This window comes from Eubalaena glacialis, chromosome 10 (genome assembly GCF_028564815.1).
Source record: "Eubalaena glacialis isolate mEubGla1 chromosome 10, mEubGla1.1.hap2.+ XY, whole genome shotgun sequence".
NCBI lineage: Eukaryota > Metazoa > Chordata > Mammalia > Artiodactyla > Balaenidae > Eubalaena > Eubalaena glacialis.
Window position 1 is genome coordinate 76,153,469 of NC_083725.1, and position 27,486 is coordinate 76,180,954.

Here is a 27,486-nt window from a genome sequence, read left to right on the forward strand (position 1 = left end):
TAATGCTCACTCATACAGTCTTCCCTCACTTAACAAGTGTCTATCCCTCTGGCTCAGGGCAGTTTGGAGACGTGTCAGATACAACAGGATGATATAAGTTCAGTGCAAACCAACTGCAAAGTTCACGAAGTTCACAAAACCATGTCTGAGAACTTCACGTACAAGGTCTTAGACCAATGAGGAACGGATGGAGCTGGACCAGTTAACAAATGAAGTCAAAATCATGAGGATGACGGCAAGAGAGGTTCTTCATGAGAGAACGATTGGAATATTGAGGGATTGAAAGAGGTCCTTAGGAAAATGAATGAACCCCTTAAATATTAAACAAACAGAATCTCTTAATGAAGGTGCTATAAAGTAAAATGTGATGGTTGTGATAACACATGAAAAGCTCATTTTGTTGGCATAAAAAATATACCAATACCAAAGTCAACGCACTTGATTAAAATTCTTTGTTCATTCTAAAAATTAGCGTGTAAGCTATGTTTTGTAATATGTACGGCTAAAAATAACTTGTCTTCACCATTTCATTTGTACAATACAACCTCAATAAGCCCCTTTAATTTACTTTCATCATTTCCTTTTTTATAATAAAATCTCACTGAAACCCTTTTTCACTATTTACTGAGCAATTTTGACCTTCATTTCAAGTGGATTCACTTTAAGTGACCTTGTGCTTGTGCCCACGACCCTGATATACAAGGCCTTCCGTGCTGACGGTCCTCCTCCGAGTCTCTCTCCAACCTAGGTGGGTGGTGTGACTTCCCAGAGGGCCTCAGTCAGACACAGCCTAGAAGGTACCACTCTCAGGATGTGTGGGGACCTTGGTCAATTCAAACGACCTTTGGGTATTTATTCCTCGGCGTGGAAGTCGCACACCTTCCCCAGGCCCACTGTAGCCTGCACAGGCTGTCAGCAAACCATGTGGCCTCAGCCCAGGGCGCTTGGCGTGGCCCGGGCCGGGCGGGCTGCAGGCAGGGGGGAGGCACTTACTTGGCCGGCCGGGCTCTGGGCTGCCTGCGGCTCTCCGGGGGGCTCCTCGTCCTCGGGAATGTGGGGCATGGCAGCCTCCTGGTGGGAGTGGCTGCACGTGCCCGGAACCTCCGCTGCGTCAGCCCCAAAGATGCTCCAGGAGGCCTGGGCTCCACAGGCTGAGGAGACGCCAAAAGGACAAGTCAAATCCACTCCCATCCCTGACCCATGCTGGGTCCCGTTTCCAGGTGCCACAAGCCGCGGAGAGAGCCTGCTTGAGTTTGCATCAACAAGGGCTAAAATAGGCGAGCAGAGGGCATTTGGAATTGCATTTCCTCCTGTTCTCTGGCTCTGTTTACAAAGTCAGAGGTGACCCAGAGATTTTGCATCTAATTTGGGCCATACAGTAAACACAGCCATCCCAGAAGGGAGAAGAGTGCTTCGAGCTCCTCAAAGCCATAGCCGATGGAGGACACTCCATTGGGAGCCAGACTTGTATTTGTCAAATATGTGTTGAGCAGCTACTGGGTGCCAGGCACTATCCTAGGAGCATTGCCGACATCACCTAAATTAATCCTCACGATGACCTCTGATGCAGGCATTACTATTCACATTTTATAGATGAGAGAACTGCTTCAGAGAGTAGAAGTCACTTGCCCAAATCATACAAAGAACGAAGCATTTGAATCCAGATCTTCCTGATTTGGAGGCCACTATACCACACAGCCTTGCTTGGCCAGGTGGGGGAGGAGGAAAGGATGGTGTCTCCCAACTTCCTGCCCCATGGCTCACCTCATGCCCTTCAGCAGCTCTTCTAACCCTCAGTACGGGGCCCTCTCACTTGAGGACAGCTCTCATTGGACCTGTCAGGCCTGCTAAATTCATGAGTCTGGAGGCTCAGCCAGGGTGGATCTCCTGTGCCTTGTGCAGTGCTCGCCCTCAGCAACCTGGGGTTGCTTCCCCAAAGCTACACTTAACCTCCCCATGGGGTAAGGCCTGGCTGGGGTTGACTCCAGTCAGCATAATCTCATCCATCTTGCCACAGTGATTGGCTCAGGGATAGACAATGGATCCAGCCTAAGCCAATGAGCATGTGGCAATGCTCTGGGACCCAGATGCTTTCTCTTGCTCCGGGTGGTGGAGTGTGCAGATGTGAGACCTGGTGCTGCAGACGCCATTTTGCTTCCATGAGGAAGGTCAGACTGAGGAGAAATCTGACACACCCAGAGGAGAGCAGACCCAGGAGACCTGCAGAGAAATGGAGCTGGAGCCCTGATCAAAGCTCACTTGCAGCTGGAACTCTTTCTGAGCTAGCCAGTTACAGAAACAATTAAGTCTCTTAGTGTTTAAGTCAGTTTGAACTGGGTTTACTTGTAACTACTAACTTGTTACTACTTGTACTAACTTGTAACTACTAATGACTGTTACTTGTAAGTACTAACTGAGCTTTCACACTCTCATGTTTCTTGCCAGTCAAGAGGTGTAAGACCAAAATCTCTCCAATAAACCTGAGCCAATGGGTCTGGCTCCTCTGCTTCCTCTTAGAAAAGGGGACCAGTCATGTCAGGTCTCCATCTGGAGAGGCAGGAGAGCAGAAATAGTACATAGAGCACAGGCTTTGGAACCAGATACCTAGATCTGAGTCTTCACTCCGACACTCACTGGCTGTGTAGCCTTGAACCTTTGCTTCACCTCTGAGCCTTGGTTTCCTCGTCAGGGGAATAGAGATAAGAATGCCTCCCATGTGGGATCGTCCCCAGGATGAAAAGAGATAGAGCACCCAGCATGGAGTAGGTGCTCACAGAGGCTACCTGCATGCTGTCCGGCAGCCCAGAAGCTTGGCCAGAGTCCAGAGGGCTCTGCCTGGGCTCTTCCCACCCCTAAACTCCTTTAGGTCCCCTGCCCTAGGAGGATGGATGACACCTCCAGGGACCCGAAAAACCAACAACCGGCCTGGTTCTGCAACTTCAGAGGTTCCTTGAAGGAGCTGCCCTGGGAGACAGCAGGTGAAAGGCACCAGAGGCAGATATCCTCAGACCCTGCCCTCAGCTGCAGTCAGGGCGCTCCTGGGACACACACAGGGCAAACGGAGGACATTGCCATTTACTGAGTATCCACTATACCCTGGGTCCTATGCAAGATGCTGTCTGCTGGAGGCTGCAGGAGGAGAAGCCAGGAAGCCCTGCCATCGCCCAGGACACCAGGTGTTCTTCCTGTACCACAGAAAGGGCTTGAGAAGGCCCTAGAGCCAGAGTGCTGTGGTGCAGCTCAGATGTGGCATCAGTCACAGCTCTGACAGATGCCCCCAGCCAACACACATGTCTTGACTGAGCTCCCTGAGGCAGGCAAGGGGTCTGATTGATCACAGATACCCAGAAGGTTCATCCAGAAATGCTTGTTGACTTGTATTTAAAGAACTGGAGAACTTTAGCCCCGGGGTTTTAGTCATTGTGACCACCATCTTGACTTTTGTCATTCTCTGCGGTGGACAGGGAGCCCTATTCAGCTCTGAAACAGTTGGGGTGACCCCTGCTGGTCGGCTCAGGAAATCTCATCTCAAGGAGATGATCCGTGAGCGGAGTCATTCATTCCTTCACCACCAACACTCACACCTACTCTACCATAAAGATGATGAAAATGTGGTCTTGGCCCTCAAGGAACACGGAGTCCAATGGTGGGAGGAAGTTGGAAAACAAGATAAGGAAGTAAACACTTTGGAAGTGAGAAGCTGCAGGATCCCAGAAAAGGGTCCCTAACTCCAGAAATTGGGACGGGTGGAATACAGTTTTAGGGAAGAGTCCACGCTAGAATGGTGTTTAGACTGAATCATGAACACTGAAATGCTGACTGAATTTCTCTGAACAGAATAGCTGGAGGCCTAGTGGAGGAGGTGAGACAGGAAGGTGTGTCATGGCCAAGAGGACAGATTTAACCTGGCTCTTGGGAATGAGAGCTCTGGGGCCAGGGCATGCTGTGCCTCCCAGCTCAGATTGTTTCTGTATGAGTAAACTCAGCATCAGGTTTGCCCAAAAGTGAGCTCTGTCATTGATTACTATCACCTTGACTTGAATTTCAGCAGCAGTGACAACAGTGGTGCTGGGCCAAGTATATAGTAACAGGGTTTGAGGGTAGCAAAAGAATACCCACAAACCCCAATTCTACCAGAAAAGTGCACTACACATCCCAAGAAAACTCTTAAAATGATGTGTAATGTGTGTGCAGGTCTCCAGGCTGTCTTTTTTTTTTTTTTTAAATACTGTTTTATTTTATTTTAATTAATTTATTTTATTTATTTACTTTTGGCTGCATTGGGTTTTCGTTGCTGCACGTGGGCTTTCTCCAGTTGCGGCGAGCGGGGGCTACTCTTCATTACGGTGTGTGTGCTTCTCATTGAGGTGGCTTCTCCTGTTGTGGAGCACGGGCTTTAGATGCGCAGGCTTCAGTAGTTGTGGCACGAGGGCTCAGTAGTTGTGGCTCGCGGGCTCTAGAGCGCAGGCTCAGTAGTTGTGGCGCACGGGCTTAGTTGCTCCACGGCATGTGGGATCTTCCCGGACCAGGGCTCGAACCCGTGTCCCCTGCATTGGCAGGTGGATTCTTAACCTCCGCACCACCAGGGAAGTCCATCCAGGCTGTCTTAATAGGAGTATGGTTTCCAAAACAGGGAAGCTGACAGTTCTACTTTTCTTTTATGTCTTAATCTACATGAAGTGTATTGTGCTCTGCATGCTAAGAGGGAGTCAGACAATCTGGGGCATGTTCAAAAAAGGGGAAGCAGGACAAGATTTTGTGTTTAAAGAACTAAAGACCTTTAGCCTGGAAAAGAGAAGGTACAGGAAGAAATAAAATCTCTTTGCAGATATTTGAAAGCCATTCATGTAATTCTATTGTCCCCGAAGGGTAGATGCATGGCCAATGACAGAAAGGTGAGATCAAGGCAAGGGAAACCTTTCTAGTGGTTGGAACCGTCGGAAAATGAAATGGGCTGCTCTTCAAGGTAATGAGCTCCCCATTCCTGGGAGAGTTTCATCCAAGGCTGGGGCAAGGGTCATAGGATTCCTAACCCACTTCAGGGGCCTTTTCCAACCCTGGGAGTCCCTGAAATCCTGAACTCCTCCTAATCACAACAAACCACAGATTTGAGGCCCCATCCCATAGGATTCTAGGACCACGGAATTCCAAAGTCGCATCAGAAATACCTCCACTTCCTTTCCTTCACCTCCTGCTCCTCAAGAAAGACCTGAAGTCAGTCCCTGGGTCAGAAAGCAAAGTAAAACAGAAACGAATCAAGTCAGACAAGCACTAAGAGGTGTCAGCTGCTGCAGGATAAAGCAGAGTGGAGGCTGGCTGAGGTCCCACCCTTGATGGAACCCCAAGCTCCTCAGGGGGAGCCCCAGGAGCCCCACCCTCCCAGGACATTCCCACGCTGCTCCTGCCCCGTCGCTTTCTCTCCCATCCATTATTGTAAACTTGCTGCTTAAAATAGCAAGGTAAAAGCAGAGTCCCTCCCCCAGGGTGACATCTGGGTTCCTCTGGAGCTCGTGGGCACGTGGACCTCGTATCCATCACAGCAAAGTTTAGAATATAGTCTCCAGGAAGTGGCGATCTAGAGCAACGACCCAAAAAAGGAGAAACTATTTAGTGATGTTTGGTCTCTGAGCCGCTCCTTCTTTAACCCATTTTCAGGGCCCTTCTTGCTGCATCTCCAGCTTGGTCAGCAAAGGGTTAGGTGGGTCATTGCCAAGAGCCATCAGCCCTTTGGACTCTACTCTTTCTGCCCCCAGCCAGTGCTTAACGATACAGCTCGGCCTATTTTACAGGAAGGAAAACTGAGGTGCAGAGAAGTGAAGCAACTTGACTGGTCCAGCTACCTTTGTTCCTGGCACAAATTATCTAAGCCTCTGATGGAATAACTATCCAATGATTTGTGTCACCGAAAAGGCCAAAAGCCTCTAAACCACATTTAAATATTTTTATCTGCCCCTGGTTATTCATTAAAGAAAGCAAACTAATATACTTTTATTCCTTTTTATTCATCAGATATTTCTAGGTCACCTACTGAATATCGGACACTATGCGAGGTGCATTTCAGATGCTATCTTGTTTATTATTTCCATTTTATATATTAAGGAACTAAGGATCAGAGAGCTGCAACAACTTGCTCAAGATCACACAGCTAATAAGTGGCAGGCCAAGGATTATAACCCAGGCTAGTTTGATTCCAAGGCCCCTCATCACTCCCCTCTTCTACTCCGTCTCCTGCACCAGGAGTTCTGCTAGTGTGTAGCAGCTGAACGCCTCATGGGTTCTCACTGTCCTGCAGGGGAGAGTTGGATTGTGCATTCCCAGAGGGGATAAGATAGCGGTGGGGCAGGGGAGAGGAAGCAGCAGGTTGTGAGGCTAGGGGTTTTACAGGGACAAAAGAGCAGACCCACTGTCAGAGGCTGCATGATCCCCACTACGTAGGGTGGCAAGCACACCCATTCATCCATCCATCGGTCTGTGGGTCCATGTGTTCAACCACTCAACTTCTTAATCTTCTATTTATACAACTGTCCATTAGTTTGTCCATCCAACCTTTCACCCCAGAAAGGCCCACACTTGTTAGGTGAGTAGCAGAGACTCTGCCCCTGGGAATAGCTGCTGTAGGACCCTGTGGGCCGTGGGGAGAGGGCAGGAGGGGGCTGCTCTGACAGAGCAGCCGTAAAGCACAGGCATGCCCATCCACAACTGGCAGAACACCTCCATCCTGTGCATCTCAGTCATGGGAGGGGGATGGCTTCCTGTGGGGCTGCCTATGTGCCGGCAGGCACAGGGGCCAACATTAAGAGTCATGATTTCTCAAGGGCCTTTACATCCCCTTGGGTGCTCTCAGCAACCCTTGAGGTGGATAGTGTAAGTACTATTATTATTAACATTATGATTAGTCTCATTTTACAGATGAGGAAACAGAGGCTCAAAGACTTGCCCTAGGTTGCATAACCCATGAGTGCCAGTGCTGGAAGTCAACCACAGGTCAGTCTGACTCCCCAGCTCCCTGCAGGGCCAAGTCCACTAGCTCATGGGTGGCATTCTTCGTAAGCAGTGGCCTCTTACAATGGCCCCTGGGATGCCTCTCCCAGAGCCTTGTGACCAGTCCAGAAGAGACCAAGTCCCGCTCTGAAACCACAGTGTCCCAGGAGCACAGCCTGCAAACTGAATGGCTCTCATATTCCCTCTGTTAAGCTTTGGGTGTCGGAAGAGCCAGATGCCCTTCTGGGAAATAATGAGTTAACCTAGACTCCACTGACCTTTCTGGAGTGACTCAGAATTCTCAGAAGGGAGTTTTTTTTTTATTCTTCCAGCTTTGAATTTTTGCTTTCATTTTAGCAGCACAAAGAATTTGAAAGAGATTAAGTTGCTATTAATACCACTGGTCTATCTCTAGATGAAGAATTCGATGGAGGGAATTGTTTGGGGTGTGTGCACACACATCCCTCTCAGTCCCTCTGCAAACTCAGAGGATGACAAGGAGGCCACTGGAGAAGGGCCAGTCCTAACTCTGCTCCCATCCGACAAGCCCAGACAGGGGCAGGGACTTGACCAAAGCCATACCTGTGAGTGAGGAGCAGCCAGAGAAGGTCCCAGAACCCTGCTCCCCAGCCCCACTACACATGTCAGCCTTCTGGCCTCTTATTTTGAAAGGTTTGCTTTTAGTAAATAATAAGCTGATGTGTCCATGCTGTGAAAACAGGCATCCCTTGGCAGTGCCTCTGATCTTGGGTGAGTGAAGATGTTCGCAACTCCCTGTGTTCGCCCCAGGCAGCACGGGATACACTTGGAAAATCTCCTTGGGCATCAGAGATCAGCTCAAAGTGCTAAGAGGTGCCTCTGTGGGTTCCTAGACCTGGCCAACTGCGGAGCTGAGTCCTGTACCCCACAAGTGAGCCCAAGTTGGGGTCTCCCTCACAATAGCCCTATCTTGCTTCCTAACCTTGAGATGCTGTGAGAGGGCTCTGGACCTTGGCAGACTGGGTTCTAATTCTCCCTCTGCCTCTTTCTTGCTGGATTAGTCTCCTCTTGGCCTCAGTTTCCTCATCTGTAAAATGGAGGCAATAGTACCTACCTTTTAAAGTTGTTGTAAGAATTAAATTAGGAAATACACACAGGGTGCTGCACAGACTATACCCTCAATGAGTTCCTTTCCCATTCTCTGAATCGGGCAGCTGAGTTCTCTGAGCCACGGCATCACCAAAACCCAACCAAGGCCCAGAGAGCTTGGTGTTCATCCTGGGTGGCAGAGTTCTTGGCTTTGTTTCTGGCAAGTTAAGGAGACAGATTCCTGGCCTGGCCAGGGCTGCTCCTCTGTACCGACAATCAGATAAAAGACCATCAGACATAATTGGAATTAAACCCACCAGGGGCCATTCACTCTGCTGTTGGGCAAACAATGGCTGCAGTGGTGGGTTTACAGAAACAGCATGCAGTACTGTGGTCAGCCCCAGGTCTGCACTGTGGTCATCCAAGCTCTGTGCGGTGGTCAGTCCCGGGTCTACGCTCAGCTCTATGATGTGGCCTGTCCCAGATCTGTGCTGTGGTCAGTCCTGAGTCTATCTGGTTCCAAAGACCCTGATCTTTCTGCCACCCCTGTGCTGACTCCCAAAGCACAGAGGCAGTTATTCTGCAAGGGAGAGATGAAACCTAGCTTGAGACCTGGTGCAAGCGCTCAGGTTGCACAGGATAAATGGGAGAATGGATGACTGAAGGGGGCACAGTCCTCGGCATGTCAGCGGGAGCCCCAAGTTTCCATTCGGAAAGCAGATTTGGATTGAAAGGACGAGTGGAGAGCAAGGGTGGGGTGTAGAACGGTAGAAGGAAGAGGCCTCAGGGGCAACAGAGAGGGGAGGATGAGGGACCGGAAGGGACCCCCTCAATGACCTCTCACCGTCACCACAATCCTTCTGGCCCAGGGGCTGGGAGTACAGGGGCTGCGGCCCAGCGGGGCTTTGGCGAGGAGTCCCTGAGCACTCCCGACACTCCCTGGGGTCTGCACACTCAGGCCGTGCTCTCCAGTCCCAAGGATCTCTCATGGGCTCTTTTGGCTGGGGCTGCCTTCCTCCCCTGATCCAGAACCCATTCGAGCCCTGAGGGTGAGCCAGCATCTGCTGAGACCTGTGCCAGGGCCACATCCAAGAGGGGAGGCCGGGTCAGCCCCCAGAGGAAGAGTACAAGAGTGTGCACGACGCTCGGCGGGTGGGGGACGTGCAGGGGCTACTCAAGATAGGTGGCATGTCTGGAGTCCTAACAGGCTCCTTGCTTCCCCTCGCATCTCCTTTCCCCCACTGCCCTTCCCCTCGGGCAAACAGGGAGGCCATTCTGTGCTCACTGTCCGGGAGGGGCGCTGGGGGCAGTTGTAGCAGCAGGAGATAGAGGAAAGGGAGTCTATCTCTGCCTTATAGGTCACAAAGAGCTAGCCCTTAGGGAAACAGGAAGGGCTCAGGGCACAGAAAAAAGGATTTGGGCAAAAACACCCTAAGTAATGGTAAATTTCCCCCCAACCCAAGACTAGTAAAGATTATGGGACAAAGGAAAGACAGGAAAAGTGGAGTGGAAGCAGTGAGAGGGTAGACTCTGGTGAGTCCCTGAGAACGGGGCCTGTGCCCTGCTTCCCTGGGGAAGTGGGAAAAGATCCCCAAATCTGAGAGCAGAGAGGTCTTGGGCCCCATTTCCCAGACAGAACCCAGAGGAGAAGACCCCAGAGAGAGGAAATGGCTATTTGATATGACTTGATAGATGAGGCCTTTAGACATCCTCACAGGGGGTAGGGTGGGGAGCACGGGGCGGAGAACACAATCATTTCTGTGCACCTAGGAGCAGACAGTTGCTAGACCTGAAGGTGCCTTGAAAAGGCAGGTTCAGAAGTTACCTACTAAGCAAGGACTGACAGAAACAGGAGAATCATCTTGTCAAATGATGGGCGCCCTCCTCACCCCGACTCTCTGTACTCAGGAAGCCCCTTGGACCTTAGATGCCACTCTGGAAGAAGGCGAGGGTTGGAGAAAGCCTGAAATGCCTGGGATCCATGTTCTACACCCCCTGAAAAGTGGTCACGTCACAGCGAGACCTCTATCCACCCCCAGCCCCGGCCTCAGCCAGGACAGGAGGTAAGCCAGAACATCTCCCCAGCTTTCCTCTCCAGCTTGTTCACTTTAGCAATTCTTTTTTAAAAAACTAAGTCCACTTGAAAAAATTTTTCTTTCTTCTTGGAAATATGTGCAATTGCTTAATCGGAGGCAGTTCAAAGGCACAGGGAACAGCAGAAAAGTATCTAAGCCCCCCTTTGAGCTCCCAGGAGAAATAAATCTCTCCCAGTTCTCTTTGTTCCAGGTCGCCCAGCAGCCTCTTCCCTGAGTCACTCACTCCAGAGTGACATGAGTCATTGTCCTGGGGTCAAGGACCACACAGTATTCCCGGGTCTGCAAAACTGACCAGGGCACCAAGGGGCCATCAGCAGGGCTTGATGCTGCCTCTAATCAATGGAGGACCAGAAGCTGCCTCCTAGATCCTGGGCCTGGTTCTACCTTCCCCAGGTGTGTGGCCTCAGTGAGTCACTGAGCCTGTCTTGGGAAGGAGGTGGATTTTTAGGCGCTTCCTTCTTGTACTTTGTGGGAACTTCTCCAGTGGTATGCTGGTGCCTGACAGTGTACCTCCTCCCAACTCCACATTTAGTGATGTTGAGTTAGTAACTTAAAATTGGTCACGATGGGAGTGTTTATACCGCAGGAATCAGCAAATGCTATATATCAAAGTCTTTTTTTTCCCAGAGAGCCGGCTGTTGAACATTTACCAGCATACTACTGAGCCCCTCAGCCGCAGGCCGCCTGCTCCTCACCTCTGCCAGGGAAGAGAAGGAATGCAGATGACTTGAACATCACCCCAGAGAGCAGGGTTATGGAGATGTGATTGCCAACTGCCTTTGGGCAACTCTTCCCATGTGCACTATGGTCCCCGCACACTCACCATGTCCCAAACAGAACCTATCATTTCTCCCTGCCCCCAGCCCTGCTCTCCCACAAGCCCACTCCTGTGTGCCAGTGAACGCACTCAAGCTAAAAACCCAGCAGTCATCACTCCTCCCTCTCCATCACTCCCCACATTCAGTTAGATTCTGAGTCTTGTCAATCCTAGTTCAGGTGTCTTTGATCACTTCCCTTTTTCTCGTAGCCACCATCCCAGCCATGGCTCTGTGTGACCTGGGTCACTGCAACAGTCTCATTGGTCTCCTTACCTCTGGTCTGGTCTCTTCCAACCACCGTCCACAAGATGCCAGGGCAGTCTCTCTAAAACATAAATTGGATCACCCTTCCCTTTTTTATAATCTTTGAGATTATAAGAAATTCTGACTTAGAACTGGTCCCTTTTCCCATGCAACCAGTTCTAAGTCAAGATTCCAGCCCCTCTCCCTGGCCTCATCTCTTATTTCAGCCATCATACACCTTATGGTCCAGCCACGATGAACCAATAGCCAACCTTCAAACATGCCCTGCTTTTTTATACCTTTTGCATAATCCTCTTCCTTATGCCTGGGATGCCTTCCATCCCCTTTCTATACCTGATGAACTCCTATTCATCCAATTCAAATATTCTTTCCTTCATCCACCCCAGAAAAAATTTCTCCCTTCCTGTATTAGTTTCCTATGGCTGCTGTGACAAATTACCACAAACTTGGTCTCTGAAAAAAACACAGATTTATTATCTTACTGTTCTGGGGGTCAGAAGTCCAAAATCAGTCTCAGTGAGCTAAAATCAGTATCAGCAGGCTGTGTTCCTTCTGCAGGGTCTAGGGGAGAATCCGTCTCCTTGCTTTTCCAGTTTCTAGAGGCTGCCTACATTCCTTGGCTGGTGGCCCTTTCTCCATCTTCAAAGCCAGCAGTGTAGCATCTTTTCTCTTCTCTGACCTCTGCTTCCATCCTCACATTTCCTTTTTATCTGACTTTGTCATGCCTCCTTCTTATAAGGACCCTTGGAGTTACACTGGGCCCACACAGCTAATGCAGGATGATCTCCAAATCTAAGGAACCTTAATCTAATCATATCTGCAAAGGTCCTTTTTCCATTTAAGGTAACATAGTCACAGGTTCCAGGGATTAGGACACAGACATCTTGGCGGGGAGCAGGGGAGGATTATTTGGTTTACCACACTTCTCTGTTCTCCCAGAGCAATTTGCACAGATCTCATCTCAGCTAGAATTTGAGCACCTCAACAGCGGGGACTATACCTTATTCACATTTTTATGACTGTTCTAATAAATATTCATATTTTTATGACCCACATCCAGTACAGGGTGAAACACATAATGGCCACTCACTAGATGTTGGTTGAATTAATTAATGAATGAAACCATATCATTAATAAACAGACTAAGAAGGCTTTGCTTTAATTGGCAACTAGCTTCTGTAAAAATAGGATTCGTGTAAAGGTGACAAATTCAGATCCTTCATGGGCCAGGCAGGTGAGATGAATGACAGCCATTATGGGGTGTGGCTGACCACAGAGCACAGGTGCCATCTAACCGGGGCAGTTACTATTCAGCTGGGGGGGGGGGTCATGAAAAAAATACCCATCTTTGTTGGCTAGATCTCCCAATTTTTCAAGAAAAGCCCAAATCCAAGATGTTTAAATATGAAATCTCCCAATTTATAAATGCTAAATGTAATTCAAAAAGTTAGAGAAATACCATGCGGGCCAAACAAACACATCCCTGGTCAAGATTCGGTCTGCAGCCACCAATTGCCACCTCTGATTTATACCGTGAGAAAAATGTTTCCCTGGGCTTTTCCTGCTAATCAATCTAATTCAAATCAAGTCCAATAAGCAGTGCCAGCTATGAGCACTAGCTGAGAAGGCCAGTCAGCTAAGCAGAGAGTGGCCCTCTCTACAGACTGATGAGGCCCCCTCCCATGGGTTCTCTGGGTGATGTGTGATTCTACAGGCCTCTCCTTGCTGTCCAGACCCTGGAGCTGCTGCCTGAGGAGACGGATCTTTGCCTGGCCTCAGACCTTTGCGGGAGACAAGCCCTGCTCCATGCAGAAGCATCTCCCCAGTCCAGTGGCCCTGCCCCTGGCAATGATATCAAACCAAACCCAGCCCAGAATTGGCAGCAAGCATGAGACGTGGTACAAGGAGAAAAGCAGGGATTTGGGAGTGAAACAAACCAGGTCCCATCACAGCTCTGGCACTTACAGCTCAGTGGCCCTTGACAAAGCAATGAACTTCTATGGGACCAGTCTGCTGTTGGTAAGATGGGGTTAAGCTACTTCTCTCAAAGTGTTGTTATGAGATTTAAATAAAATAGGCATGGAAAGTATCCAGAACATAGTACATACTTAAGAAGTGTTCCTTTACTCACATCTGAGAAAGAAAATACTGATAACACAAATCACCTGTGCCTCATGCAACAGAGGACTTGACTTAAAACCTAGATATGCTCCTCTCTGGGCTTGGTTTTCTGGTTTTCCAGCCCACAGCAGATTAAAAACAGTGAGAAGACACAACTGACCACAAGGAAGGAAGCAGCCACACTCTGAAGGGCAGACACAAGCACTCTGTGTGGCCCAGACCCTGGGGCCATTGGGTCCGGGCCAATCTTAGACAGCCTCCCAGGCCCTGCATTCATCCCTGCTGTACAGCCAGCATGTCCACGGTGAGCATGGATGAAGCAGAGTTCCCATGCTGGCTCCTTGGGAAAGACTGGAGAGCGAGTTCCATTTTAGAACATTTCCATCCAAAATGCTTCAAAGGCGTAAAGGTTTGATGCTTTAGACATAGTCATTTTTGTTCGCAATATATTGGTTGAGGGGGGAAAAAAACAGCTGGCATGATTCTACTTTCATTTAAAAATCATCTATATTTTTATATATATATATATATATATATACATCTTATGTGAAATATATGTAGATTGATATATGGCTCTATCTATTCATGAGGGTGGGGGACAGAAGTCAAGATGGTTAAAACCCAAATGTTAAAAATGGTTATCTTCAAATGGAATTATGAATAAATTCAATCTAATATCTTTTGAATATTTATGTCTAGATTTTCCCATTTTTTTCTACAATGAGCCTGACTTACTTGCATAATAAATAATGGAATTGTTAAAAGAAAAAAAAAAAAGATAGTCTCTTTGGTGTCCTGAGAAATTAAAGGGAACGACCAGAAGCAGCCACTCTGAAAAGCCAGGAACAGCACGCTACCACCTTGGGAAATTTGTTCCAAGCAAAAAGAAAATTTCTTGGGAATTCCCTGGCGGTCCAGTGGTTAGGACTCTGCGCTTTCACTACCGAGGGCCCAGGTTCGATCCCTGGTGGGGGAACTAAGATCCCACAAGCCACGTAGCACAGCCAAAAAAATGGTAATAATAAAGTAAAATAAAATAAAATTTCTTCCTTGATTCGGTAACACCCCATCCCCAAACAAACAAACAAACAAAAATAACAAATGAATGTCCAATTCCCAGCCTGCCTTTCTTTGCCATTCTTCCCTCCATGACCCCTCCTTCTCCCTCTCCCTTCCCAGCTTTCTTCTGGGGAGTAACCATCAGGGTCTACATGCAGGAACTGGTTTGGGAAAGTCAGAAGGAAAAGATGGTCTGCACAGTGCCTGCCTAAATCATTCATTCATTCATTCAAGAAACACATGTGAGTGGCTGCTCAGTGTCAGCGTCGGGCTGGGCACTGGGGCTCCAAGTGTGTCCTTCAAGGCTGCCTCCCCAGGAAGCCTTCCCTGACCTCTCCGGGATGCTGTGTGCTCTCTGGTCCATGATAGCACCTTGCAGCTGGCCCCATCTGCCACGCAGTGGTTTCCTGTACAAAACCACATCTGCCAAGCCTGAAGGCAGAGAGCTCTCATCTGTGCCCCGGCTGTGGAAACGTAGTGCGGGTCCAGGGCTCAGTCCCTGGTGGATCCTCCTTTTGAAAGAAAGGACTCTAGGAATCAAACCACACCTTTCATCTGGCCTACTCCACACACAGCACAGTATGCATGATATTATTTATTAACTTTTGAACCCTCTCAGCTCTGTGAGGGAGGTATTATATTTCCATTCCACGGATGAGGAAATCGAGTCTCAGAGGGGTAAAGTGACTTGTGCCGGGTCACACAGTCAGGTAACAGAGTCAGGACTAAGATCTGGGTCTTCTGTGCCTAAAATGGGATCTTTGTTCTTTCTCAAGAGCAGAGTCACTCCTGTTCCTAGCTAACCTCCGCAGAGACAGAACAAGAGTCATCGGCAGAGGTTTCCGGACAGGGGTTCTGGATTGTTCCACAACACAGTCCTACCTCAGGGCCAGCAAGGGCAACCCTAGCTGAGGTACGGACCTGAAAGTCCTTCTCACAGCATCCCCCGGGGGCAGATAGGAAGCAGCTGCTCCATCTAAGGCAAACGGAGTAGATGGCTCTTCCCTGCTGGGACGGAGCACCCAGCTCAAGTCCCGCCCCCTATTTATCTCCACGCTGGGAATCCTAGTTCTCAGAAGCTGTGGAAATAGGCCCGATAACCTGGGCTGGGCTGCAGGGCAGAGTCAGGCCCAATATGTGCTTCAGGAGGCCAAAGGAAGGATTATAACGGGTTGGTGACAGGAGCCTTCTGGGGGAGTGAAGAGCAGACTGTGACATCAGCGGCCTGTGTGGGGATGGGTTCCTTCACCACTCTGCCCCCAGTCTCCCCATCTCAGTACAGGGTTGGCTAAGTTGCCAGACTGTGCCGCACTTCCTGCCCCATGAGTTTGAGGTCCATGGAGCCTATTGAGAGCAGTGATATAATCAGTGGCGAGGGGTCTAACTGGCAACCCCAGGGCGGGAGGCAGTCTGAGGCCATCTTTGTATCACTTTCCCCACTACAGTGATTGGTTCAAGGGTGAGCATGTGACCAGCCAGAGCCAATGAGATACAGTAAGACTTTGCTGGGCATCCTGGGAATGAGATTCTTCTTCTTCTTCTTCTTCTTCTTTTTTAATATTTATTTATTTATTTGGCTGCACCGGGTCTTTAGTTGTGGCATGCGGGATCCAGTTTCCTGACCAGGGATCAAACCCAGGCCCCCTGCATTGGGACCACCAGGGAAGTCCCTGGGAATGAGATTCTTACTCTTAACTGCAGACCTTGAATCTAAGAAGGTGAAAACAGAATCCTTGTTGTGATGATAAAGAATTTGTCTAAGAATGGAATCAATGTGAAAGAGAACACAGCAAAGAGCCAAAAGAAACTAGGTTCTGAGGCTATCATCTAAGGCCCTGATCAAGCCGTGCCTGATATCCCTGGCCTTTTATGTTTCAAGAACCAATGAATACCCCTTTCTGCTTAAACTGGCTTATGTTGGCTTTTTTGGCTCTTGCAATAAAAATTTCCAACTGGGACAAACAGCTTATCCTTTGTAAAACTGGCTTTACAGGGTCTTTCTCAACACCAAAGGCTTTGCTTCCCTCATCGCTCTGCTGCCTACATGAGAGTTTGATCTGAAAAACTCAGATCTGGAGCAAATGCTCTTGCCCTAAGTTATTCCCTGACTAAACTTATCACCATGCCCCTGTCCTCAGAACCTTCTCCTCATTCTGAATTCCCTGCCCCTGTTGATGGGCTCAGCATCCTCCCAGAAGCCCCGCCCAAACCCACCCCCCCCCCCAACGATGCCTGTTTCTCACCCTTCCCCCTACTACACACACACTCTTTTAAACTCAGTCTCCAGAGGTGGAACCAGGTTTGAGCAGCCTGCATGTTCCTGCCTAAAAGATAGCACGGTGAACACAAAGACGTGTTTGTTGAGTGAAATTTCAACCTTTAAATGATTTTCAAATGTCGTTGCCTCCTGAAGATGACCACCAGGAACTCATGCCATCTACTGCTCAGCTCAGAGTCAGATGGCGTCTGTTAACCCTCCCCAGGAGAGCAGACCCTGAGACCCCGGCAACGGGAGGCTGTGTGAACATGATCGCCGCCCTCTGCCCTGGACCCCAGCCCCACAGTTTGGGGTGAGGACCTCAGTTTGCACGACAAGGAGGAAGCTCACACCTCACCCACCGAGGCCTGTGGAGGGGACAGGAGCAGTTGTGGATCTCGGCCAGGGTCTTTTCTTCACCAAGAGAATCTGAATTGAACTGCATTTGCAGTTTGGTCAACTCAAAATATGCTCCTTGGACGGAGGCTGTGGCCACAAGAAACCATGTGCTTAAGTAAAACGGAGCAATTCCCTTGGTGTCCAGATTTATGCAAATAGCTGCAGGATTTGAGTCTTTAAGCACAGCTTGAGAGCAGGCTATGGTAAACAGTGATGTGCAGTGGCCTGGGAGGCTGGGGGCGGGGAGGGCAAAGGCAGGAGCCTGGGAATGACTGTCCCAACAGCAAATTTTGGTGGCCTGAGGCACATGAATTTCAGTATGCTGCTACTTGAACAGGCATGAGCAATTGCGGCTGCTTCATGATCTGAGACAGGAAGGAACCACAGAGGATTTCTCTCCAGGGGAGTTGTCATCTTCCCACAATGAAAGATGGTGAGTGCATGGAAACAATTCCGAGGCATCAGCAGAAGAAAACCCATATTTATTGCACTAGGTGCTCTACCTGACTCTTTACATCCTTTTTATCATATTCAGTCCTTACAACAGCCCTGCATGATATTATTATTCCCATTTTACAGATGAGAAGCTCAGAAAGGCTAAGTAATTTGCTCCAGGCATTACAGTTACCAAGCACTGTAAACAGGGTTTGAGCTCAGGGTAGTCTGTCTCCAAGCCCAGGGTTCGGTTCAGCACACCATGATGAGGGCAATACAGAACCCCGGCAGCAGAGGTGGCACAAAAGGAACACCAGCACAGGACCAGAAGAGGTTTTTCTGGCTCAGGATTCACCAAGTCATCATGGAGAAGTTATTATCCTTAACATCAGATTCCCGTATATTCTGTCGGTTAAATTGCAGTTTGTTGTATGTATAATACCTCTCCTTAAGTTAACTGTTTGGTAAACAGCAGAGTTCAATCCAGGGTTTAAGCTGAGTCATTCTTAAGAAGCTTCTGGAAATGCTGAAGCTTCTGGAAATTTCTCACTTGCACTTCCAGGCGAGAGAGGCTGATAACAAACCAGAAAATGGACGGACCCTCGGGAGGGTTGGTTCCCATATTATGATGACATTCCTCAGACAAAGGGTTCACCAAATTATTTGGCCTCTGGGCCAAATATGACCCACTGACTCTATTTGTAGATAAAATTTTATTGAAACACAGCCACACCCATTCATTTATGCATTGTTTATGGCTGTTTTTACACTCCGAGGGCAGAGTAGAGTAGGTGAGACATACACTATCTGACTTACGAAGCCTAAAATATTTACTATTTGGCTTTTTACATAAAAAGTTGGCCAAACCTGCTCTAACACAATTCCAATTATTTGTTTTCAGGTTGGTCTCCCCCACTTGGCTGACAGCAACTCAGTGGGCTTCATGGCAGACTCCTATTCATCCTTCAAAACCCAGTCTTTTCATCTTTGTATCCCCAGCACCAGATACATAATTAGGGTTTGGCAAATGTTGAACTAAATCAAATAATTCTTTAACCCAGATTACATGCATACGTCTTCTGAAAACACCTAAGGGGAGAGGGGACAAGACTTCCTGGAGGGTCAGAGATGTTCAACTTGAGGAAACCAGGGCCATCTGGGGAGTAAAATCAGGCATTCTAAGTGTTACCTTGCAGTCCTGCTTGTGAGCCTGATTCTCCCTCCTGGGGCAGGGGAGGCCCTGCTCTCAGGGCACCACAGAGGATCTCACTGACTCCCACCAACTCCAGCACCTTGGGCCTTGCAGTTAGAATATTCTCCGTGGGGTGGGATAGGAAGAGTGGGAGGGAGATGCAAGAGGGAGGGGATATGGGGATATATGTATACATATAGCTGATTCACTTTGTTATACAGCAGAAACTAACACAACATTGTAAAGCAATTATACTCCAGTAAAGATGTTTAAAAAAAAAAAAAAAAAGAATATTCTCCTTGACGGAGAAGAGAGGAAAACCCCCTTCTAGGAAATTCTCTTTTCAAAGATTAGTATGCTCCCCTTACCCAAGAGGGCATAAATGGTTGGTCCAAACTGTTAGATGCCCCTTACAGTAGGCAATTTGATGTACTCCTCTTTAATAAATGAACTAGCTGATTGATGTTTTTTCTCTGGAGCCTTACTTTTTTTTAGTTCTGACTACCCATGAATTTGCACTTCCTGAGCAAAGTTCCTTTTGGGAAGAAAACTAGGATTTCAAAGCAGTGAGGCCATTTCTTTGTGACCTCATTATGAAACCACTCTGTGACCTTGGGCCAGTCATGCCTTTCTCTGGGCCTAGCTTTCACCTTCTGTACAGTAAAGTTCTGACATTTGACCCCTGGAGGGGACGGAAAGCAGTGGCCTGACAACAGACAGCTTGACAGAGCTTCTTTCCTCTTCCACGCCTCTGTGCTACAGTAACTTACTCTGCCACCTTCCCCCTCCCCAACAAACCCAGCAGTTCATTCCTGCTGCCCCATCTAGAGGCTTAAAGAAGATACTTTAGCTCTGAAGCAGATTCTTGGAAGATAAGAAAATGCCACTGATGTGGTTGGAAAAATCTGAGCTGGATGAAATGGAAACACAGAGCTTTCCCTAGAGGCCAGATGAGAAAAGCATGGACATAGGCCAAAGTCCATCCCTTCCTTGAGCTTCTGGGAGCTGGGTGCCCACCTCCTATTTCAGAACACAATGCCCCCCGTACCCTTCACCCTCCTTGCAGATCCCCCCATGGGCATAACTTCTGAGGCTGCAGGATCCTGGTTATCTGGGAGCAAATCAGTATTAACTATGAATTGAACTGGTTTTTATTGATTTCCCTATGGGTGATTTACAACGTCTGCTAAAAGGGTTTGTGGCCAGATGTCAATAAAAACACTCAGAAGGCAAGAGAGCTAAAAATAAAAGACTGAAAAAGGGAGCAGAGACTGTGCGGAGGAAAGAGGGAGATAATTTCACCAGCTGAAGTGAGATGTATCCTCAGCTCAGAATACCTGGAGAGAAAGCTTGATTTTTGGTTTCTATAGATGTAACTAATTTTGCTTTTGGCTATTGTAAGAATTAAAGAGCAAAGACTAGTTAGCATCCTGAACGTCCACAACTGACTCTTTGCTCAAAAAAGAACAAAATTAGAGTGAGCTTTTGCATTTCAGAACTTTAAAGTCCATTTCACGGGAATCTTTCCATTTAAGAACTTCACATTTCACTTCACAGAAGGACTCCTCATGCAAGTATGTCACCATACTGTTTACCCAGCAGAATCTGGAATTACTTTCTTTCAAGCAGGCAGTATAAATAGAGGTTCTAGGTGTTATATGCATGTCTGAGTCTGATGGCTGGACCCTCTTTGATGTGGCTCTAGGGTAGGTTGACAAAAATGAGCTCAAGGAACATGCAAGACCACAAGTGAGGATCCTTTAGCTCAGGACTAGAGGCAGTGCCTTTTAATTCTGGCTGCAGGTCACTGTCATTTGGTGGTCTTGTGAATGGGTTATTTAAATAAATTCTGGCTTCACTAGTTGCAACTAACCAGAAACCAGATCTCTCAGAGGAAAACCAATAAGGCTATTGCTATGGGCTGAACTGTGTTCTCCAAGAATTCACATATTGAAGCCCTAGCCCCCAGCACCTCAGAATGTGACTGTATCTGGAGATGGGGTCTTAAAAGAGGTGATTACACTAAAATGAAGCCACTAGGCCTTAATTCAACCTGACACATGTCCTTATAAGAAGAGGAAATTTGGACACACAGAAAGACACCAGGGATGTGTGTGCACAGGGAAAGACCATGTAAGGACACAGCAAGAAAGTGGCCATCTGCAAGCCAAGGAGAGAGACCACAGGAGAAAACAAACTTACTGACACTTTGATCTTGGACTTTCCCAGAAATGTGAGAAAATAAATTTCTGTTATTTAAGCCACCCAGTCTGTGGTATTTTGTTATGGGAACCCTAGCAAACGAATACAGCTACTGACAGAATTTCTTAGCCATATCGGGTTTAAATTCAATTCTTTTTCAAACAGCTCATCTTTGGAATTGAGATCAATGAATTTGAGGGAATAACTGCTTTAGTATTTCTCTAGGCCAGCCACAAAGCTCCTTTCAGGACCCTCTAATGAAATAAAAATGCTCTGGAGTAGGCCCCAAGAATTCTGGTTTTGAAGAAGTAAAACTATCACTATTTGCAGATGACATAATCTTATACAGAGAAAATTCTATGGAATCCACTGAAAATCTATTAGAACTAGTACACAAGTTCAGCAAGGTTGCAGGATACAAGACTGATATACAAAAATCAACTATATTTCTATACGCTATCATCAGTGAAAAATCCAAAAATGAAATTAAGAAAACAGTTCCAGGGACTTCTCTTGTGGTCCAGTGGGTAAGACTCTGCACTCCCAATGCAGGGGGCCCGGGTTCGATCCCTGGTCGGGGAACTAGACCCCGCATGCATGCTGCAACTAAAAGTTCGCATGCCACAACTAAGAGTCTGCATGCTGCAACTAAGAAGTCTGCATGCTACAACTAAAGATCCCGCATGCTGCAACGAAGATCCCATGTGAAGCGACTAAGGCCTGGTGCAGCCTAAATCAATAAATAAATATTAAAAAAATAAAAGAAAACAGTTCCATTCATAATAGCATCAAAAAGCATAAAATAATTAGGAATACACTTAATAAAAGAAACGAAAACTTATACTCTCAAAATAACAAAACATTGTTGAAGGAAATTAAAGAAGACCTAAATAGATAGAATGCCATCCCATGTTCATAGATCAGAAGACTTAATATTAAGATGATATATTCCCCAAATTGATCTATATATATAACACAATCCCTATCAAAATTCTAGTAGCTTTTTTTCAAAAATTGACAAGCAGATCCTAAATTTTATATGGAAATGCAAGGGACCAAGAATAACCAAAACAAATCTGGAGAAAGAAGGGGAAAAAAGGGTAATTCACAACTCTCAATTTCAAAACTTAACAGATAAAACTACAGTAAGATAACATGATACTGGGTAGTATATGAGGATAGACATATAGATCAATGGAACAGAACTGAGAGTCCATAAATAAACCTTTACATTTATAGTCAATTGATTTCAACAAGGGTGCCAAGATAATTCAATAGAGGAAAGAATAGTCTTTTCAACAAATAGTTCTGAAACAACTGGATATCCATATTCAAAAGAATAAAGTAGGACCCCTCCCTTATACCATATACAAAAATTAACTCCAAATAGATCAAATACCTAAATGGAAGAGCTAAAACTATAAAACCCTTAGAGGAAAACACTGGAGTAAACCTTTGTGTCCTTGGGTTAGGCAGTACCTTCTTAGATACAATACCAAAAGCACAGGCAACAAAAGAAAAAATTAAAACATTGGACATCATCAAAATTAAAAACTTTTGAACTGCAAATGATACAATTGAGAAAGTGAAAATACAACCAATAGGAGGGGAAAAAATATTTGCAAATAATATATCTAATAAGGCACTTGTATCCAGAATGTATAAAAACTCTAACAAATCAGTAATAAAAAGACAAAAAACAATTTTTAAATGGACAAAAGATTTTGAAAAGACCTTTCTCCAAAGAAGATATACAAATGGCCAATAAACATGTGAAAAGATGTTCAACATCATTAGCCATCAGGGAGTACAAATCAAAATGAGATACCACTTCACACCCATTAGGATGGCTAAAAGAAAAACGACAGATAAGAACAAGAATTGGCAAGGATGTGGAGAAAGTGGAACCCTTATACATTGCTGGTGGAAATGTAAAATGATACAGCCACTTTGGAAAACACATTAGCAGTTCCTCAGAAGGTTAAATACAGATTTGCCATATGATCTGCCAATTCCAATCCTAGGTATATACCCAAGAGAAATGAAAACATACGTCCACACAAACACATGTACACAATGTTCATAGCAGCATTAATAATAGCCAAAAAGTGGACACAAGTCATATGTCCAACTAATTAATAGATTAATAAAATATGGTATATCCATACAATGGAATATTATTCAGCTATAAAGAGGAATGAAGTGCTGACACATGCTGAAATATGGTTGAACCCTGAAAACTTTATGCTCAGTGAAAGAAGCCAGTCACAAATGACCATGTATTGTATAACCGCACTCATACAAAATGTCAAGAATAGAGAGATCTATAGAGACAGAAAGTAGATTAGTGGTTGCTTAGGGCTAGAGGAATGCGGGGGAATGGGGAGTAACTATTAATAGATACAGGTTTCTTTTTGGGTGATGAAAATGTTCTGGAATTAAATAGTGGTGATGGCTGCACAGTTCTCTGTACTAAAAACAATTGAATTGTATATTTTTAAATTGTATATTTTAATTGGGTGAATTATATGGTATATGAATCACATCTTAATAAAGCTGTTAAAAAATGAAACTTTTGCCCCCCAAAAAGAGAAAAGAAAACCAAGAAAACAACAAGAAATTTAGGGAAACAGGTTGAGGAAAAGAGATGGAGTATATGTGTGTGTATGGGGTTATGAGAGGAGAAATGAAGGAGAAAGAGACAACAAAAAGAAGAAAAGAAATAGGAAGAGATGAAGGGACCAGGGACATGAGCTCAGAGAGACAGACACATAGAGACATGGAGACAAGACTACGCCCAAAAGAAAGAGAAACTTGCCAAGATGCACATGCAGATCGCTCGTCTGTTCTTCCATTTAGCAGATATTTACTGAGTATCTTCAAAGCCAAGCTCTGTGTACAGCAGTAAACCAGGTAGAGCGAGCCACTGAGCTCCACAGGAAGAGAAAGAGCTCTCATCAGGCACTCAAGGCACGGATGGTGAGAGCTGGGATGCAGTACGCGTGCCCACGTATGCACACCGCACATCCACATCCACACACTCACTCCAGACCACACTCAACACATGCAACATTCCCAAAAGTCAAATCATCTTTGCAGGGTACATCATTTCTCACCTGAGGCATTTAGAATTCTGCTAGCAAAGACCTTCAAATATATATTGTGTTTTTACAGGTATGGGCACAAATGGGAATGACGTCTTTTATTCCCACCCTGAAGTCTCTATGAAACGAGGCTCAAGGACAGGATTCATCGCAGTCTGGAGATCCCCTGTACTCTTCCCCTTCATCAGTAGGGACTAGCTTTGGAAACAGAAAGGAATGTGACCTGTGACAAGCACACCAGCACTGCTCCTCTGGGCTTTCAGCTGGAAAGTTCCCAGAACACATTCTTATATATTCCTTTCGTCCATTCAGAGCTAGCCCAATAAAAGCATCCTGTGTTGCCTGTTCCCCTGTCTTGTGGCCCCTCTACCGCTGAAAAGCACGTGAGAGGAAATCTCAGCTCAACAGGAAAAGTGACTCTGTTCCCTGCACAGAATCTGCTCCCTGCCTGATTCAGCCAACTCTGAGAAGGGAAGGCCAGGGAAGTTTCTGGATATCTCTGGCTCTGATCCCTTTTCTCCTAAGTTAGCCAGAGTCCAAGCTGCACAGTATCCCTGACATAGTCTTGAGTCATATCCTAAGATGGTGGTTGATCCCTTTGTATTAGTGTGTGACAAATTCTCTTTGCAGGAGTTAGTATTGGGTGCTGTCTACCAGCATATAACTAGGAAATGCACAAAACCCAGAGCATGGGGGGAGTGGGCACTGGCCTGCAGACTCTGGGCAGGCTGAATCAGAGCTGTGCTGGGAAACAGTGCTCGGGTTCCCTGAAGGCTTCCGCGGCTGCCCACCATTTGGAGAAGTAGTGAATCCAAAAATAGTAGTCGAGCATCTAAAATTGCCTTCCACCCGGGGCCAGGCCAGTCCCCTGGGGATGTCAGTATTTCTAGAACGTCCCCATTCACCCAGAGTGCCTTGTGTCAGACCCCAGTGGGGATCTGGGCAACCGTTAAGCTCGGCTGGTTGTGTTCACTCCTGCCCAGACCCTCTTGACACTGCATCACTTGCCCTGCTTCCCAAACAGGAAATGCTCTAGATTTATGCTGCTTGCTGTTACCAAGTCAAAGGCCTTTAACCTGGCACATGGCTTGGAAGGGCAGAGAGTGACCTGGGTGACTCTCTGTCATTAGTTGTAAATTAATTCCTAAAAATGAAGACCAGGGAAGCAGAATCACCTGGGGAAGCCTGAGCTTCTAGCTTGGTGTTGATGCCACAGGAAGCCATTTCCATGGCAGCCTGTCTCTCCCTGATAAAATTATTCTGGGTTCCCAGGGAATTTTATCATCATGAAGACTTGTCACGCCAAGCATGCCTCAGTGCCTTTGTACATCCTGTGCTCTATGCGTGAATGCCCTTTACTCCCTCTTCCCTGACAAATGCCCCATCGCCCTCTTCTGCGATGTCTTGCTAAGGGCAGGGAAGCTATGGTGTTCGTGAAGTTGTCTGCAGTGAATGCTTTTGCATCACCACTGGGTTGTACTCCATGTCTAGAGATGCACACCCCCCCACTCTCTCACCTCCCGATCAACAGTGATTCCCAGCTGCCTTGCTCACGGGGCAGGAGTGATGCAGAGAAGGAGCATCTCCAACAACTGGACTGACCTCCAATCTTCCAACAGCTAAGTGGTCAGGATCTCCAACCCCTGCAATAAGCTGTCTGACTGAATGCAGCTTGAGTGTCTCTCAGCTTAAAGATCATGCGCTTTAGTTCTCATTTCCTTAGCTGTCACCCTCCTTAGTGGCTGTACTTGGCCTCCCTAAGAGATGCCATGCAGCACAGAACATAGAAAGTGCTGGGGGTGGGGTGGGGAGGGAGGACAAGTTAGCTTACGTGTCAGTTTCCTCCTCTGTAAAAGGGAGGTAACCGATTCCACCTCAGGATGGCTGAGAGGATGAAATGAGATGTGTAAATGGCTTGGCACAGGGTTGATGCTTTGGGGAGACAGCTGCAATTTATGCCCCTTTAGCAGCAAGTCCCCCCTCTTCTGGTAACAGCAGCATCTCCTCATCCCTGTGCTTGGGGTGGGTGGGGTCAGGCCTGGCCAATCAGAACACCCCTGGCCCTGGTGATTCACCAAGGGATGAACACGAGACTAGGAATGGGCCAATAAATTCAATTTGGCGACTTTCGTTGGAATGACTGGGGGAGTTCTTGCTGCCTGGGGTTCTGAGAGGAGGCTGTAAGCCAGGACCTGTGTGTGCCACAGTGCCGCCGAGAGGCAAAGCCTGCCTAAGGAGAGATCTGAAAGCAAGAACAGTTGAGAGATAGAGGGAACAAGCCCCATGGATCCAGCTATTTCTGGAACTGCCCTAGACCTCTCAGTTATGAGACCCAGAAAATTCTGGTTCTTGCCTAATCTAATTTGAATGAGTTTCCGTTCCATGCAAACAAGAATCTTGGCTAATGCAAAGCTCACCAGGTTTGGTTTACCCTTCCCACTGTCATTGCTTGGGGTGGGGGTGGGGGGGAGGGGGGAGGAAGGGGGCCTCCTTGAGCCCTGCAGAGATGAGGCCACAGCCCACCTTCCCGTCCTCAGCCTCCTTGTCTTCAGGCCATCTTCCTCCACACTGATCATTCTCGAACACGGGCTTAGTCATGTTACTCCTCACTTAGAGGACTCCTTGGCTCCCCCCGGCCTGGAGAGCAAGTCCCCACTTCCCCAGCTCCACCTTCAAAGCCCTCCACAAGCTGACCTAATTGCCTTTGGAGCGTATCTCTCTCGGGACCCTCTCTCCCACCCCCCGACTCCGCAGATACAGTGCCTGATTCACAGCAATGCGTTCCCCACTCAGAAACATCCCCCCACCCCGTACCCACCACGTGCCTTTCCCTGGAAACCCTTCCCCTCCTTACGAACCTGCCAAAACTCCACCTCCTCAACTATCTTCTCTTCCTAGAAGCCTGCACAGATGGCCAAGGCAGAATGAATGTCCCACTGCCCTGCACTTAATCCCTTGTCATCTATAGTACTTGTCAGTCTGTCCTTAAGTGAGAATAATGTATATACATTTTGAGAGCAGGAAGCATGTCGTCCTCGATTCTGGAGCCCCCTGGGGCCCTCACACAAGGATTGCCTGCCACAGGCCCTTGGTAATTTTGTTGACACGAGACCTCAGCTTCCAGCCGACAAGCCCTACCCCTCCCCTCAACTGAACTCTAGGAGAGGGGCATCTAGCCTTGGGGTCACATTTCCTCTTCACCAGGAACTTTTTTTAAATTGTGGTAAAATACACATAAATTGTACAGTTTAAACCATTTTAAAGTGTACAGTTCAGTGGCATTAAGTGCCTTCACAATGCTGTGAGCCTATCATCACGACATAGTTCCAGAACTTTTTCACCACCCCAAATGGAAACATACCCGTTAGGCACTCACTTCCCATTCCTTCCCTCCCCTCAGGCCCTGTCAAGCACTAATCTGCTTTCTGTCTGTACGGATTTGCCTATTCTTGGTATCTTATATAAATGGAGTCATACTGTATGTGGCCTT

At 47.2% G+C, this 27,486-nt stretch overlaps 1 protein-coding gene across 4 annotated transcripts in view; it reads right to left on the minus strand.

Moving 5' to 3' along the window:
- The window catches only part of IRAG1 (inositol 1,4,5-triphosphate receptor associated 1), a 120,160-nt gene that overhangs the window by 77,340 nt on the left and 15,334 nt on the right, over window positions 1-27,486 (minus strand). For all 4 annotated transcript variants that reach the window (XM_061201453.1, XM_061201452.1, XM_061201455.1 and 1 more), the window contains exon 2: window positions 994-1,151. In XM_061201453.1, coding sequence (XP_061057436.1) covers window positions 994-1,151 — 158 coding nt within the window. The remainder of the gene's footprint in view (window positions 1-993; window positions 1,152-27,486) is intronic.